At 36.6% G+C, this 18,422-nt stretch overlaps 1 protein-coding gene across 8 annotated transcripts in view; it reads left to right on the top strand.

Annotated features, from left to right (window-relative positions):
- The window catches only part of thrb (thyroid hormone receptor beta), a 69,416-nt gene extending 56,136 nt beyond the window's left edge, over positions 1–13,280 (top strand). For 6 of the 8 annotated variants that reach the window (XM_066715731.1, XM_066715733.1, XM_066715730.1 and 3 more), the window contains 7 exons: positions 2,179–2,279; positions 2,508–2,655; positions 4,861–5,066; positions 5,509–5,595; positions 6,301–6,447; positions 8,008–8,266; positions 10,445–13,280. In XM_066715731.1, the coding sequence (XP_066571828.1) occupies positions 2,179–2,279; positions 2,508–2,655; positions 4,861–5,066; positions 5,509–5,595; positions 6,301–6,447; positions 8,008–8,266; positions 10,445–10,686 (1,190 nt within the window). In that variant the 3' untranslated portion in view covers positions 10,687–13,280. The remainder of the gene's footprint in view (positions 1–2,178; positions 2,280–2,507; positions 2,656–4,860; positions 5,067–5,508; positions 5,596–6,300; positions 6,448–8,007; positions 8,267–10,444) is intronic. The other 2 variants (XM_066715727.1, XM_066715728.1) reach the window with 2 other exon arrangements.
- Positions 13,281–18,422: the final 5,142 nt, after the last annotated feature.

The raw sequence follows: 18,422 nt of genomic DNA, 5'->3' as shown, positions 1-18,422 counted from the left end.
GTATGACTTCCACTTCCTATTTTTAGACTTTAGTCTCATGGTATACACTTATCTAATAAAAATGACACAAAAGGCAATTAACAGAAAGAAAAAAGTGCATTTACAGTAAGATTGAGACTTCTTGAGGACATTTTGCTTCCTGTTATGTTATAGCAGTTACGTCTCTAGAACTTAATGTTTTTGCTATGTTTTCGAAGCACTTAGAATATGAAATTAGAATATGTAAACACTCGTCTTTACAAAAGTGTAAGTTATTCAGACTGTGTATTGGATTAAAATGTTGTAGTTTAAGATTTTAAGTAGCTTTAAGGCTTCTCTTCCACAGTTTAGTGTTGAAGAATAAAGTGATCCTTTGAAAGTGACTGTAATGTTTTTATTTTAAGAAGTCCTGAGGGCAGATGGCAGTTGCTCTGAAAGCACACCAAGAAGAAGATGGAATTTGTAGTCATGCATATTTTCTGCACTTTTAAAGCTGAGCGATTCTAAAATGAGAGCAATAGGAAGGAGCTGTGCCGAGGAGGGGATGGTGTGGGTTTAGGAAAAAATAAATAACCGAGATCATTAACTGGGCTTTTGTGGTTTTATGATTCTTATTCACTGATGCATGCACAGTTATTTTAATGAAGCCGTTTTCTCTTTGCTTAATTACTTAATTGTATGTGTTTGTCTTTTTTTTTTTACAGTGCATAAGAAATCTTTATATACAGTTGAATTAAAAATAGGAACTGGTTATTCAATGTATTTTTTATCAGTTATAATAATCACATTGATCTAAAAATAATAATGCCATTTAATGCTGTTCCGTACAATGTCAGTTGAACCCAACATATTGTAGCAAGGGGACATATGACCACAAATATTTACAGCATTTTTCATGCAAACGTGAAGATGCTCCAAAGGCCATGGAAGATTTCTTTTGAAGGAAAACATTTGGTTCTATCAATTGAAAGGAACTTGGTGAGGCAATCATAACTAATTTTAAAGCCAAACATATTACAAGAAGCAATTTAATAATTACAAACCTCCCAGAATGCACTTTCCTTTGCTGACTCTGAACTACAGTGTCTGTTCTATGTACTTTTTCATCATGAAATTGAGCTACAATTTTATTCAAACATATATCCAGACTTTTGGACAGAAGGCCGTTCAGCTTGACTGTGCCTCCCCCCCACCTCCTCTCCGAGACCTTCATTGATCAGACATTGATTTTCTGTTAGAAGTGTCTGACAAGACAAAGAGACAACCCCCTCTCCATAATCCATTATATATTGTTTATTTAATCCTTTATCTGTTTTGAATCAGACATGCGATAAAGTCGTACCAAATATTCCTCTTTTCTTCTTGCCTAGTTAGCTTTACATTCACCAATGTTTTGTGTTATAACTACATTTGTAATCTTTATAGAAGATTGAGCTTGTCTTTCTTTCCTATTTGACATGAAGCTCTGTTTTAAATGAGACATTGTTTCTTTGTTGTATTGTTTTTATATGCTTCAGAAGTAGCTTGTGAAATTAATTTAGGTGTTTACAGAATTAAATACAAAGCAATTGTTCTATCAAACAATGTTATTTCTCAATAACTATGCAGCAGTTCGTGGATAACGCTGAAGTTGAGAAAAATATCCAACAATCTGTTGTTGATACTAATACCAAAATATGTTGTAAATTGACCAAATTGACTGGTCACAAGATATTTATCTTATGTTCCAAACTGTTGATTATGTAATATTCTTATTTTATTTCATTATTACAAACTTCTTTCTAATTTTCCTTAATTTATCAAGGGCCTCATGACTGTGTTCACTATTTTAATTACAAATATATTCTAAGTATTAGTTTAGTTATTATTTATTATTAGTTTAGTATCTCATACTTCATAAAGATCTATGGACAAATTTCAAAGCTTTGAAAGAGGACTTGGCTGTAAAATATAATCCAATAGAGTAAATACATATTAAAATTACATTAATTAGTGCAAAAGTACACTGAATATCTGTGTGCACATGGAGTCATTTGGGTTAGTTTATGTGAATGCATATATTCCTAACAAAATCCAAGATGGCACAGAAATATTTAACATTTTGAGAAATCATATGTAAAAGAGATTTGACTTGTTTGTTTAGTGTTACAGTTTTGTTTATTTCTTGTTTTTTCTTTTTGGTGTTTTTTGTATTTTTAGGGTACATACCAAGTTACTTGGATAAGGATGAGTTGTGTGTAGTTTGTGGTGACAAGGCAACTGGATATCACTATCGCTGTATCACCTGTGAGGGCTGCAAGGTAATATTATAAACCCTTTGGTTATAAACTGCAGTCTGGTTTATTCTTCAACTGGGGGAGAGCACACAGTGATCCCAGCTCTGAAAGCAGGATGTTTTTAAACAGGACAGCTTTAAGTAGAATATTTGAGTGGATTGATGGCAGGGAAATGGAGTTGAAAATATGTCAGGAAGTGATGGTTGCAAAGTGTATTTCTATGTCTCTCTGGAAACATTTTTCCTTCTTTAGGGCTTTTTCAGAAGGACCATTCAGAAAAACCTCCATCCCACATACGCCTGCAAATATGAGGGGAAATGCATCATAGACAAAGTGACCAGGAATCAATGCCAGGAATGCCGCTTCAAAAAATGTATTGCAGTTGGCATGGCAACAGACTGTGAGTGTGTGCGCCTTTAATAATTTTACCATTATTATAACTGACGTCAGATAAAATACTTTTTCCTTTCCAAACTAAGGGTCACAAATCAATACCAGGATAGCAATTATTATATATTTGGGAAAGCAAAGTGCAATTAATTAATGCATGTCTTGTAATCCACTTGTAATCCACTTAAACTAATAGGTATATATACAATTTACAAATAATATATTTCTAACAATGTACACTTGTAAAAAGGAAATTGAACTGCTGTGCCAAACCACTACACCTTAATAGTCTAATGCAGATTTTTATTTGGCTTGCATTCTTGCCATGCAGTTGGCATTCAGACAGAGTTTATTCCCTAGTAACAATCATTTGTTTCTGTAGTATTTAATTTTGTGTTTTGCACATTCAACTCTTGTAAAGTACAAAAGACTTGGTGGTATGATCCAGTGTTAATTTTGGCAGCTATTTTAGATTTAGTTTCAGTCTTACTCTTTTGACTAAAATGCTTATCAGTTTTAGTCACATTTTAGTCATTCAATTTTTCATTAGTTTTACTTACTATTATTCAACGAAAACTCCTGTCATTTTAGTCTAGTTTTTGTCAGTGTAATTATAGTCACATTGTAGTCTATGTATTTTATTTTTACTTCATTATCACCATTATGCATTATGTCTGATGCCAGATGTTTACATCAATTAGTGGATGGATGCAGAACATAAACATATTGATTGACTTAATTTGAAATGTATTTGAAATCAAGTCACAAACAGCTATTGTAAACTTCATGGTCACAAATTACTGTAATTCATTTTTTGTAATAAGAATAGAGTACAAGAACAGTATGGAAGCATATAGTGGACTTTATTCAAATGCAAATGTAATCCCACAGTTGCATTTTCATTTTCCAGGTATACACGGGTTATTTAGGTAAAAATGCCATATAATCATGCCATTTGTATTTTTATATTCCAGTACGCACATTTGCTGATATTAACATTTCAAATGGCGTTCGCATTAACATTTTATTTTCAAAGACTTCCCCTGCAGATACACAAAAGATTGGAAGTTTAAAGTGATATTAAAAGCATAAGCATATTGTTAGGCCCTACTGTAGCCAAGCGTGAATAGCGCTTAATTCTGTAAGTATATACCGTGGCTTACTGTACTTATAAGTCAACCAATTAGATCCTAACTTTACTAATTATAAGACCCGCACTTACCAGTCGTGTATACAAAAGAACAGGCGTGTAACTTCACACAATCTGTATCAACTTCACGTTGAGCCCAATACAGTAAATCACACCAAGCGCGATCAACATTTAGCAAAACACACGCTTGTGTACCATCAGGTCACATTCTGTTCTGCGCAGATTTCTGCGGTTCTGTGCAGATCTGCAGAATCCCACTGATCCCATTGGTGGAACAGCGCAGATCTGCGCAGAACTGCGATTAGCTGCCCCACACAAACGCGATGACCGAGTCAAGGCATGCATGATTATGATTAGACATTGAAACAGCTCCCTGACCGGCTGCCTCACCAAAATACTGTAATTTATGTCAATTAGTCTTGTGTTGAATTTTCGTTTCATCACATTTTAGTCAACTAAAATTAGAAAACATTTATTTTGTTATCGTTTTTTTCACAGTATTTCCTCTAGTTATCGTCATAGTTATCGTCACTGAAAATAGTACGTTGACTATTATTTTTCGTCAAAGTTTTCGTTGACGAAATGAACACTGGTATGATCTCAGTATCAAGGAATCTGTGATTTCTACAATACGGTTGAATTAATTGTCAGAAGATTATAAAATGGAAATCTCTGAATTACTGCCATGGTCAATAAAAAAAATTATGAATATAATATTTGCATGAAAATATATTATTTGTTTAGTTCTCCAGAAAGCCTTCTCCTACCAATAAACATTTGCTTGTTATTTACACATCTGTCCATGAAGTATAAATTGTATTGTGGTGTCATCGTTTTCTGTGACTGTGGCACCACTGTGTTGTAGAATGTATTTATTTAATAAAAACCCACATTCACATAATCTCTACATGAGATCAGGTTAAGTTATATTTTACATTTTATAATGAAGAAGGAAAAAATAACATTGGCTTATATGTACAGATTGCATTGCTGTATTGTTCTAAGTACCTGAGAACTGTGATTCTCCACCCTATTGTGTCCTTGTTTCGTTTTTGTCTTTGTCAGTGGTTTTGGATGACAGCAAGAGGTTGGCAAAGCGGAAGCTGATCGAGGAGAACCGAGAGAGGCGGCGGCGAGAGGAGCTGCAGAAGACCATGTGGAGCAAGCCGGAGCCCACGCCCGAGGAGTGGGAGCTGATCCACGTGGTGACTGAGGCCCACATGACCACTAACGCACAAGGCAACCACTGGAAACAGAAACGGAAATTTCTGGTGAGAAAGCCTTGATTGGATCTTATTTTTATTTTTTTTATTTATTTTTCTCTCCATCATTTGTGTGTGTCTGAGTGTTAATACTTCTGTTCTGTTTGATGTTTTTCTGTAGAACGACAAAGTAGCTGATGTTGGAGACAGTTTTCTCTAAAAGGCGCCAAAGTAACTAATTGTTTTGGTTTGTTTTCATGCGATATCCCAATTAAATAAAAAAAAGCCGTAGAAACAGAATTCTGTAGTTGATATTGTTGCAGTTTAACCGTGTCCTGTGCTTCATTGTTGCCATTTAGAGCTGGGTGTGAAAATAAATTTGTGTATCCAGTTTGACAACATTTGCACTGTGTCTAAATACTTCTCTCATCTTTCAGAGTAAAATAGTTTTTTCTTTAATTGACTTGGGTTCTTCATTGAAACTTCACAAAACCTGTTGATTGTTCAACAGGTTGAAGAAGCTATGCTACTTAATGCAATAACTTGTAATTTATTCTATGCTTCTGACCAGAGTGCAGTTGGGGTGCAGAATTCAAAGGTAAGCAACAGTAGACCAAATTTATTGAGCATCACCCTTATCTAAAATGTGAACCGACGCATTTTGGGTACAGTGAATATGAAAGCTGTAAAATAACTGTTTTGTAGACATATTCCTAGTTTATAATTAGACATGAAGCAACGTAGGTGTTATAAGGTTGTTGGGGGGGATCTCAGTGGGTATTAGTCAGAAATACAGTGGAGAAATATAACTTATTCATATTTATTGAAGTCAAATATAGGCAATGAGTTCAAGATAAGCTGTATCCAGCTTAAACTTGGCTTGTTATAAATCCGGGATACCAGTATTTCTTCCCCCTCAAAATTATATAATGTTTCTCCTGGTCAGAAGAATGTAGAATGATGTGTTGTTCACAGTCTAAAAAATACACTGGCGTCAGTGAAAAACCCTAGTCAAAAATGTGGCTCTAAAAGGTGTTAGATGTATGACCATATATTCTGCACTCCTTAAAAATCTCTTTGAAAGAAGGATATGTCTGTTGCTTTTTTTTCTTTTCTTTTTTTGTGTGTTTGTTTTACTTTATTGTGGGGAATTGTGCGATTCACATATTTCCCCATAACTGTGTTTAAACGTCAACTTCTCTGAAGCTTTCAAGAGATATTTCAGATGTATTAAGATCAACCTGCTGTAGGTAAATCCCCTGTTCTTTATCACTACTAAAAAGGGCCCTCTGTAATTCCACAGCCAGAAGATATTGGTCAAGCTCCGATAGTGAATGCACCAGAAGGAAGCAAAGTGGACATAGAAGCCTTTAGTCAATTTACAAAAATCATCACGCCCGCAATCACACGGGTGGTGGACTTTGCCAAAAAGCTGCCCATGTTCTGTGAGGTAAGGGCTCACATTTCCCCAATTCCTACTCCCCTTGGCTCTTCGGTACTTGCTACATTCGGCCATGGCGCCAAAGGATAAAAGGAATGTGACTGGCTGTAAGGATAATCTGACAGATCTCCTTCCACTGAGACATTGGCACACGGACTGAGGGCACCATACTCTTGAAAGAAAAACAAGCTGTTGAATCAGATGTATAATAAAGATATTATCTGCCATGCATGATTAAAATTAAGTTGGCATCCTGAAGAATACCCTGATAATTAGCACAACTATCCCTATGCCTTATTGAGCACCTGTCAGGTTCCGTGTGCTTCACGTTTAAAAATATCCTCAGTCTAAATTAAGATGTGATGCATCCTGCTTCTCAAACATCAAGGCTTTTTCCTCTTAAGGTTCTGCTAGAAGCATGTATTTGAGATATTTTAATATACATTTAGTTTTTTCATAACAAATTATTACTAGGTCACTTGCCATGTAGGAGTAAAACAAAATCAAGTAAATGTCATAGGCTCAAGTACATAAAATCCATCCATCCATTTTCACCAACACTTCATGCCATACAGGGCGCAAGGCAGGGGGCACTCTTGAAGGGATGCTACTCCATCACAGAGTACATCCAATTTATTTGAAAAATGTGATTGTGACAGTGGCCTGTCATCTTGTTTTGCATTATATATATATATATATATATACAGCTCTGGAAAAAAATTAAAAGAACACTGCAAAATTATCAGTTTCTCTGCTTTTACTATTTATAGGTATGTGTTTGGGTAAAATGAACATTTTTGTTTTATTCTATAAACTACTGACAACATTTCTCTCAAATTCCAAATAAAAATATGAATGGAATGGAATGGCTGCCATACATGTAGAGATGCTGGTTGAAGAAACAATTGCAGTGGTCTCTTAATTTTTTCCAGAGCTGTATATATATATATATATATATATATATATATATATATATATATATACACACACACACTACATATTTTACATAGATTGAAGTGTCATGTAGGTCAAAGTTTTGGTCTCTGCGAATATATTAGCTATATTTTCCATATATTATTTTTAAATGCATTAAGTAATATTATACATTATATTTAAATTGTTTTACTTAAATAGAAAGCATATTCAGTGTTCTTTATTATACTTTAAAAAAGTACATTATAATATTATTTCTATATACTTTTTAATGGTTATTTTGAACAAAACAATTGAAATGTAATGTGTGAGCAGACTATTCATTTTGCTCATTTACTGTGTCTAAGAAAACAAATGGGAAAATGGCTTGACAGCAAATGTATAATGTGGAAATGTGAATATATTGATCTACACAATGTGTTATAAATAAATTTTTGCAACATGTCGATGCAAGAAAACAAACAAACAAAACGACCGCTATGTGTCAACACAACCATACTGCAAACCTGTACCTTTCTAACCTCATGGGTATTTATTGAGGCTGCGTGTAACAGTATTTCAGAGGAATGAACACAGTCAATTGTGTTTGTTTATGTAGAAGTTTAACCTTCTTTGGTTTTATCTGCTCCCTCACAGCTGCCATGTGAAGACCAGATAATCCTTCTGAAAGGCTGTTGCATGGAAATCATGTCCCTTCGTGCAGCTGTGCGCTATGACCCAGAGAGCGAAACCTTAACCCTCAACGGGGAGATGGCTGTGACCCGGGGACAGCTAAAGAATGGAGGCCTTGGTGTAGTGTCGGATGCCATTTTCGACCTGGGCATGTCTCTCTCCTCTTTCAACCTAGACGACTCGGAGGTAGCTCTCCTTCAGGCTGTAATTCTGATGTCCTCAGGTAGGGTGAATATCAAATCGTTCTTTCTTTATCGTTTTTATTGTTTTCTAATGTGTTTGGTTTTCTGTAATCAAGATTTGTGAATCCTCTGCATTAGTGAAAAGTTGACATCTTGGAACTGGAATTTCAGAATAATACTGAACAGGCAGTTACTTTTAATGATGGTTCCCATTTTTCTCTGTCTCTTTTTAAACTGAGGAAAAAGCATGTTTCTGAAAAGTGATTATTAACAACTTCAGCTTCTCTGCCTCTCAGATTTATCATACCTCCCTGCTGTGTGCGCTTCTCCTGTTCTGTATCAGTACTAGACGAGTCAAGGTCTCATATTTTTAACAGGAAGTTTCACACAATACAATATGGAACAACCTTTACATTTTTAAGGGCAGTTGACCACAAGATTTCTCTTTATTATTCATATTTCTTACATCGAACCCTTTTCCTCAGTTCTTGGGAATGATATGTTTACACTGTTTTTACCTATCAAAAGTATAACCTTGACCTATCATAAATATGTATTTATATCTAAATAATAGTCTGTGCATTTAAATTAGTGATAAACAAAATATTTTTTTTATGATCACAGCACAGTGGTGCATAGAAAACCAAATGTAAAAGCTTTGCATCTTAGAGTTGTAAATAATTTTAATAATAATAATTTTAAATGGTCAATTACAAATTTTGTATTTGCTGTAGCATTCTCCCTATTATTCAGCCAAAGATACATGCTTAAGGCGGTGGTGGGGTGGGGGGTGACCTCAGAAATCCAAACCAATGGATCATTAAGTGTATAAAGTATACAGCTAATAAATAATGACATGCTAGTAAGTTTTGTTGCATAAAATCAATAACTGAAGGATCTATTTTAACCCACTGCTGCTAGAAGTCCATTTACTGCCAAATGCCCTGCTGGTGTGTTAACCTATGTCAGATAGAATCAATATCTATGATCACACTCACAGTAGGGTTAACCCAGTTGTATATACCCAGTGGTGACAGCATAACAGAAGATCAGGGCCACTTCAGTTGTGATTATTGGGGATTACAGTCTTTATTGAAGGGAAACATCTAATAACAAGATTAGATGGGCTTATGATACAAACATAGCAATCAGAATCAATTTCTTGACATACTCATAATTAAACAGATGTGGGGAAAAGACAGTCTTTATGGAATTATATTTTATATAAGGCCTTGATTAACGGATACAAGACTGAAAAGCATTCGTAAGCCTTCATTTAATTTAATTTCATATCTATTTTTAGTTATTTATCTTGAGACAATAAAATAAAAAGTACAAATCATATATATTTTAAATCGTATTCATGGACTTAATATAATGGAAAGCTGTTTGAAGCTATAACTACAGAAATATGCGCTTCCAGAAGACCAAGATCTTTGAAAGCAGTGACATAAATAAATTGTGCCACTAATCAATAAGTTAGGAGTCGCCGGTGCCTCAAACTTGAAAGTTTTGAACATGAAACTTTTCTCTGGTATGTCTTTGCTTTGAGATTTATCTGGAAAAACAATGATCTTGTTCAACCCATACCAACGTGTACTTTCACTGTTCTTATTTTGTATTTCATTGATGTTAGTAATAACCACAATAGGTGAAGGGCCCTTTACTTCATTTGCATATAGAGTGGGAGGAGTATTTTTTACCACAAATGACACATTTGTTTAACTTGCAGTGCACACTTGGCTGTGGCAAAGAAGGGACACATGGAAAGATATTTTAATACGGTTAATAAAAACTAAGACAAAGACTTTCCAGTTAAAAACGATGTGTGTATGAATGCATATATTTTAACTCCATAGGGGTTTGCCCTGGTGCGGGGCTGTTGAAATATATTCACACACACACACACACACACACACACACACACATAGTAGCTGCTCATCAGAAATATGGGGGACCCCTGCTTTAGAATTTCAGCATGAGGGGAAATATCTAAATCAGTAGTTTGTATTTGCTTTTCAGTAGCATGATTTGATTACTAATATGAATTCTGAAGTTGTGTATATCTTGTAGGATTTATAGCACCATGCAGAATATAATAAAAAGCAATCATGACATTCAATTAAATATTTATGTTTGTATCAGTCATATATACATATAATATCTTTTCATTGTTTTTTGTTTTTTTTGTTCATGTCTTTTTTGTTTTCTTTCGGAAGACCGTCCTGGTCTAACAAGTGTGGAGAGGATTGAGAAATGCCAAGAAGAGTTCCTCCTGGCTTTTGAGCACTACATCAACTATCGCAAACACAACGTCTCTCACTTCTGGCCAAAACTCCTGATGAAGGTGACGGACCTGCGCATGATCGGGGCCTGCCACGCCAGCAGGTTCCTGCACATGAAGGTGGAGTGCCCCACCGAACTCTTCCCCCCCCTCTTTCTGGAAGTGTTCGAGGACTGAGAGGACAGAAGAGTAGCTTTGCTATGAACTTTCTGAACTGTTTAGCACTACTGAGTGTCAATTCATTCCATAGCATAGGATCAGCTTCTGCCTAGACATGGATGAAAACATTCCTACAATGCGGGTACATGTGAATAGTTTTGTTGTTTCTTTGTTTTTTGTATATTTTTCTTTTAAGATGCTTTTTGATGTTGTTTGTTGTTGTATAGGTCTTTTTGTTTGTTTCCTTAGTAATTTTGCCAGCACCTACTTTTTTCTTTTCTTTCTTGATCTTAAGTACATGCTTTTCATGATTTTTATTAGTGTTTGTTTTTTAAAATGCCAACTGTCCAATCCTCCCACTATTCTATTCACTCCCACCAAAAAGTAACTTTAAAAAAATAAAATGCTGATTTGTATCAGATTTTATGAATACCTAAGTGAGCTTTAATTAAGCCATGTTTTCCATACAATTCTTGTAATTGCTGGAAAACTAGGTAACAGAATATTTGTTGGGGGGAAAAAAACATCCTTTTAGTATCTCATAATTTAAACATTAGTATTTGCATTTCAATAGCATGGTTTGTAAAGTAACATAAGTAAATAGCTCTTGAATAAGAGCTGTTTTCAGCAAACACAAATATAAGAACACACAGCAGCAAAGATTAGTGCCTGCAGCAAAATTAAACCTACCGTGTGTGGTTGGCATTGTTATTGGTAAATATATAGTTTCTATCTGCCTCCAAATCACAAAAACTGTAGACACATTTTTCTCTAGTAAATACACACTTCAAATGAAGTACAGGATAACAGGCAGACCCTATTGCTTTTTGATGAAAGATGCTACTAATATGGTGCCAAAAACGGAGAACCTTTTCTAAAAATACGTCTGCACATAAGCACAGACTGTGTGTTACATTTCATTCAATTCTGTGTGTTATACAATGCTCTGTTTTCTTTAGTAGCCAGGACATGCGAGACATGTGAGAGTTCACTGTTCACTTTGTTTTCTCCGGTGTCTCTGTAAGGCCTGCGATCACTTTTTGCTGGATGATTCTTATTGCAGTAGAGCGATAATATTCATTTTTAGGAACTCTGAATTTCACGTGTCATATATATTTTTTAAACGCATACCTTATCATAACTATGTTCAGACAAAGCTTCTGCCACAGTTGGATTGTGTTTGAAATGGCTCGACCTTCTACTTTACCTCTGTCTAAATGTTTCTGGACCTCCAGTGCTTTTCTTGAAGAGGTCTTAGCTACATTAGTCTTGTACTAACTTGAGGAACGTTTAAAACCGAAAGCTTCACCACAAAACTATAACTGAAATAAAATCCTACGGTACTGTTCAGCAAACAATATATCAGTAGGTATGTTGCAATTAAAAAGCTGATGCAGAGATTTTTTGTATTTCAATTACTCCATGCATTTGACATGGAATGAAAAATGCCAGGAGTTAGATTTACATCCTATTGATCTGTTTGTATAGTGAAAAAGGTTAGCCTTGTGTGAAACATTACCATCTGAGCTTCAAATTATTCCTCAAAGCAGCTTCTGTTTTATGTAAATTAATGCCTTTTATAAGCAGTAGATCGCAGCAGTGTTTGAGTGATTGTTTCTTCACTGGCAAACTGCACAATGTGTAATGCACAGACAATCAGAGAGGAAAGCTAGTAGAGTCCCAGGGTTTACATTAATAATGTATCTTTGTATAGATAAAGGTTAACTGAAAAGAGAGGCTTTTGAGGAGGTACCCTTAATGTAATACAATGTTGAAATGTTGATTAAAGAATGTTATATATTCTGCATAAATATTTTTACAAAAAACCATTGTGGGTATTAGCTCTTAAAACAGTGGGTATATATTGCTGAATAAAACAAGCAAACAAGAAAAAAAAGCACCATAAAAAGCTATTTTGCAGTATAAAGGATAAAGGTTTGTATATTTTCAGACTGCAGATATTTTCTACAGATACTATATAATGAACATTTTATTGTTTTACAGACATGACAAATGTATCTTTTCCTGAATTTATAATAACACTATACTTCTCAGAAACTTGTTCATATTCGATCCATTAATATCAGTTTCCAGTGTTATCTTCACCATTCCAGAAAGGGGGTTTTGAGAACGGCTGGCCCATCAGATCCTTATTTCCTCTTTGACAAGGGGGGGGGAATACACGACAACTGCACGGTTAATCTGAAGCAACTCAATGATGCAGTGCAAAAATGTAATTTTATTGTTGCACTAGTATATACACCCTCAGAAAAATAGACAAATAATTGTTAATAATTTATCACAGTACCGGCCACGCACAATAAAACTGAACTGCAGTCTTAATAAAATGAAAATCTGGATATCCAAGAGTAGAAATTACTCAAAAAACAAAAAAATGATTGTTTTGTACCAAATATAATGTGTTGCACAGGGATATTAGTTTGCAGCATTGTTAGAAATCGATTTTATTACTGAGGCTTGAACACACTGCTGTGTCCCATGTCTGTGGTTGAGAAGACCATTATAAAGTTGCACTAAAGATAATTATATGTTTGCACTTAATGTGAATTGGCTCCGAAAATAAAGATGGGTTGGAGAACTCCCTGAAACTACTTGTTGGTGTTTGGTTTGTCCTTTGGAGTGGCTGTTCATGTCAAGGAAAAAGACTCTGCTGTGTTTCAAGTGTCTTGCATCGACTTTGATTTTCGACAATGGCCCTGAAGTGGAAAATACAAAAACAAACTGGTTTGCATTTTTTTGTGTTGAGCTATTTGAACTGTGTCTTCCCTTCCACCAGACAATGCCTTCCAGTCAAGCACCCACGCGAGCTGCTCCTGGACTTACTGACAGCCTGTCGATGTGTTCCCAGGGTGTGTCATGCAGCCTACAGGTACGTTGCTTTACGAGGCCACCCTGTATATAGTTTGTTTATTATTGCATTGTGTTGCAGTGGTGCATGGGTCTGGCCTGTACCCCACTACATGTGTAAACAGCAGGACTGTTGCTCCGCTCTAGCATGTGTAGACTGGAGCTCACTGCCACTGTTCCCAGTTGATTATGCTCTAGCTGTTCTCTAGCTGTTGATTGTCACGGTAGAACCTGCTGTTGTCCTGCATTTGCTGCACTAATAGGTGACAACTGCTCCTATGTTACGCGGTGGTGCATGATCTGCTTCCTGCACCCCACGATGTGAATAGTTGTGTATAGTTGTTATGACAGCACAGTGGACCTGGCGTTCTCCTGTGCTGCGCGGAGGCAGCATGAATGTTCCTGCTTCCACGCTGTATATACTGTTACGTCCAGCTGTGGCTACTCAGTTGACCAGCCAGCTGTGTGTTATTCAGTGGGTCTGTGGCCCCACTCCTGCAGTATCAGGGGTCCACTGTTATACAGTAACCCCTCCCCCTTGGGCAGTGCTTCCGACTGCTGGTTGTGCAACCCTGGTTATCTAAAAAAGTAAGCACCGCACAAGGGTCGCAAGGTCATGCAGGAGTCCCAACAGGAGGTGGGAAGGGACCTGTTTGAGTGATGTGTGCAGGGGCCAATAGCAGTTTTGATAGTGACTTTTTCAATCAGGTTCGCAACCTATTATTATTAGAGTATTAAGCATGAGTCTTCAATTTAGTACAGGATGAAGGCCGCATTTGTGTTAGCTTCAGAAGTAAAACTATTCCCTTTGAATCATTGATTTTCTTCAGGTCTTGGAGCTGAAGCCGAAGAAGAAAAGCTTTTCTGTTATTTTTGATTTATTTCTATTACATTTCAACAGAAACAAAAAAGGACTGGCAACCTTGAGCACAATGGATCAAGGCTTCTGTATGAAATAGAAGTCTGAATGCTTTTTTCTTTCTGTCTTGGTTTTAGTGAATTTTGCTGTGATTTAATTCTGCTGATGCCCATGTAACAGGACCCATTGTGTTTATGCACAGTGACGTCACAGCCTCTCGAGAGTGTACAAATCCCCTGCAACTCGAGCCTTTTGGCAAAGCAGGTTTGTTGCCTGTTTGGGCTGTGCTGCTGCAGCCCTGGGAAGCATGCCAGGGACAGTCTGACACCATCCATTTTCCCTCAAATCAAATGTAACTTAAATACAAAGTTTAAATTCAATGATTAATTAGGTTTTATTTCTATAAATGTACATGTAGTCCACTGAAAATGTGCTTGCGTGTTCCTGGTAGTGGTTATGTAGTGACGGTCTAACTGTTGATCTAAAAAATTCTGGATTTAACAGTCCTTAAGTTAATCAGCTTTGATAGTTCAAGACCTGGTCATGTACTTTGTAACATCCTGGCTGAGAGACCTGCCTTATACAATTGGCTAATGTGCAAAAAAAAAAAAAAAAACAGAAGAAGGGATTTGAATTGTATACATCCAAGTCATGGTCCAAAATAATTCAATTTCCATGTACATTTTCCATTCAAATGAGTTTACTATACATAAGAGGTAAAGTATTCATTATTAATCTGATAACACATCAGGTAACAGTAATGGCACAAGAACATTTTCATTTTCTAAGGATCTTTCCCCTTCATCCTATGTCAACAAAAGGCAATGACCAGGATAGCAAGAGACAAGAACTTTGAAGTCCAGGTCTGATGTGTACATTGTGCTTTTCTGAATCACAAATCAGCTTTTTGTCTTGTACTCTGTAGAACTTAGGATGCTGATTCCCCAAGTTATTTGTCATATGTTTTTTTGTTTATACTCACTACCTCTTTAGTAATTTTGTTCAGTTAAGTTCAGTTTACTTTATTTTGATGTATTATTGGTCATCGTTTTCTTTAAACACATCTAGGAAGGATAGACAAGCTTTCTATTTGTATTGCTTTTCATTCCAATGATGCTGTTTGTTTCGTTTTATATTTATCTACATATATGTGACACAAATCTTGATAGTCCTTAACATTTTGGGCAGGGTTCAGAACCACTTGAAATCCTTCCCCAGGGAATTCCTTCTTAAGCTGGTGTTTTAAAATCAATTTGACTAAGCTCAATGTGACAGTCTTTGTGTGCAGCTGTCAACGTACAATTATAGCATGAAAAAAAAGTAAAGGTCCTGCGTAAAATAAAATTAGTCACAATACCGCCAACATTTGCCAGCTGTTTGCTATGACTTAATTTCAGCAGGAAACGATCAGGGGGTAAAAGGTGTGTGAAAAGGGGGTAGATGGATATATAGATGTATAGATACATACATACAGTGAGGGAAAAAAGTATTTGATCCCCTGCTGATTTTGTACGTTTGCACTGACAAAGAAATGATCAGTCTATCATTTTAATGGTAGGTGTATTTTAGCAGTGAGAGACAGAATAACAGCAAAAAAATCCAGAAAAACGCATTTCAAAAAAGTTATAAATTGATTTGCATGTTAATGAGGGAAATAAGTATTTGATCCCCTATCAATCAGCAAGATTTCTGGCTCCCAGGTGTCTTTTATACAGGTAACGAGCTGAGATTAGGAGCACTCTCTTAAAGGGAGTGCTCCTAATCTCAGCTCGTTACCTGTATAAAAGACACCTGTCCACAGAAGCAATCAATCAATCAGATTCCAAACTCTCCACCATGGCCAAGACCAAAGAGCTGTCCAAGGATGTCAGGGACAAGATTGTAGACCTACACAAGGCTGGAATGGGCTACAAGACCATCGCCAAGCAGCTTGGTGAGAAGGTGACAACAGTTGGTGCGATTATTCGCAAATGGAAGAAACACAAAATAACTGTCAGTCTCCCTCGGTCTGGGGCTCCATGCAAGATCTCACCTTGTGGAGTTTCAATGATCATGAGAACGGTGAGGAATCAGCCCAGAACTACACGGGAGGATCTTGTTAATGATCTCAAGGCAGCTGGGATCATAGTCACCAAGAAAACAATTGGTAACACACTACGCTGTGAAGGACTGAAATCCTGCAGCGCCCGCAAGGTCTCCCTGCTCAAGAAAGCACATGTACAGGCCCGTCTGAAGTTTGCCAATAAACATCTGAATGATTCAGAGGAGAACTGGGTGAAAGTGTTGTGGTCAGATGAGACCAAAATCAAGCTCTTTGGCATCAACTCAACTCGCTGTGTTTGGAGGAGGAGGAATGACCCCAAGAACACCATCCCCACCGTCAAACATGGAGGTGGAAACATTATGCTTTGGGGGTGTTTTTCTGCTAAAGGGACAGGACAACTGCACCGCATCAAAGGGACGATGGATGGGGCCATGTACCGTCAAATCTTGGGTGAGAACCTCCTTCCCTCAGCCAGGGCATTGAAAATGGGTCGTGGATGGGTATTCCAGCATGACAATGACCCAAAACACACAGCCAAGGCAACAAAGGAGTGGCTCAAGAAGAAGCACATTAAGGTCCTGGAGTGGCCTAGCCAGTCTCCAGACCTTAATCCCATAGAAAATCTGTGAAGGGAGCTGAAGGTTCGAGTTGCCAAACCTCAGCCTCGAAACCTTAATGACTTGGAGAGGATCTGCAAAGAGGAGTGGGACAAAATCCCTCCTGAGATGTGTGCAAACCTGGTGGCCAACTACAAGAAACGTCTGACCTCTGTGATTGCCAACAAGGGTTTTGCCACCAAGTACTAAGTGGAAGGGGTCAAATACTTATTTCCCTCATTAACATGCAAATCAATTTATAACTTTTTTGAAATGCGTTTTTCAGGATTTCTTTGCTGTTATTCTGTCTCTCACTGTTAAAATACACCTACCATTAAAATGATAGACTGATCATTTCTTTGTCAGTGTAAACGTACAAAATCAGCAGGGGATCAAATACTTTTTTCCCTCACTGTATATACATACATAGATTGATTATATTCTGGAATTACAGCCTGGAATGTTAGTGGATCTGTATGAAAAGAATCAGGGGGTGTTAAAATGAAAACAGCAGCCAGAATTACATGGCAAACAGGAGTGGAAGTCAATAAAAACTGAAAACAGCTCATTTGTGTGAAGGGACAAACCTGGCTGCAGCCATACTGAGCCATGGAAATGAGCCCAGACACAGACGGAGTGTTATACTCAGCAGACAAACTGAAAAATACCTCTCTGTGTGCAGAATATTTCAGTTCCAGGTATCTGTGCAACTTCTTAGCTACTTTGACTGAAGCAGTGAGTGGAGCAGAACCTGTGTGCAATGTATTTCTGACACACTTCAGCAGTCTCAAATGCTTTATATACAGCCCTGCTTCAGTTTGATATGCCCAAAGGTTTCTCCAGACTTACAAAAAACAAATATGGGAAAATTGTTAGTCCTGCTGTTACAATGTAGCACTTTCATCACAGAGCTATCACTTAATCTACTAACTATAAAAATGTGCATTGCTGAGAGTAGACAATAGGTAACTCCCCACTTACCAGAACAGAAAAGTTGCTGGAATTAACATTTAAAGATAGACTTCAAATGTGTCACCTCGTATACTTCAGACATTACATTTAAAAAAATAAAATCCCAGAAAGCAGTTTGAGTACACTCATGGTTTTATACTTGTTGCACTCTATATTAAAATAATGTTGTATTGCACAAAATAACACATGGAAATTCGCATTCTAAATTAAATTAAAATTAATGTTGTCTTTGACATGCATATTGTGTTCATTCTGTTGCACATACAATGACTGGTCTTTAGTAGCAGAGTATAACAAGTGAGAAATTGTATATTATGAAAATTGGAACTGTTGTAAGAATGCAAGCTGATCCCCATTCAGTCTCACAGTACAGTAGGTTGACTTACACTGCCATCTACTGGAGGAGTGATCCAAT

This window comes from Amia ocellicauda, chromosome 10, assembly GCF_036373705.1.
Source record: "Amia ocellicauda isolate fAmiCal2 chromosome 10, fAmiCal2.hap1, whole genome shotgun sequence".
NCBI classification, from domain to species: domain Eukaryota; kingdom Metazoa; phylum Chordata; class Actinopteri; order Amiiformes; family Amiidae; genus Amia; species Amia ocellicauda.
Note: the sequence above shows the minus strand (reverse complement) of the source record. Positions and strands in the feature narration are given on the sequence as shown.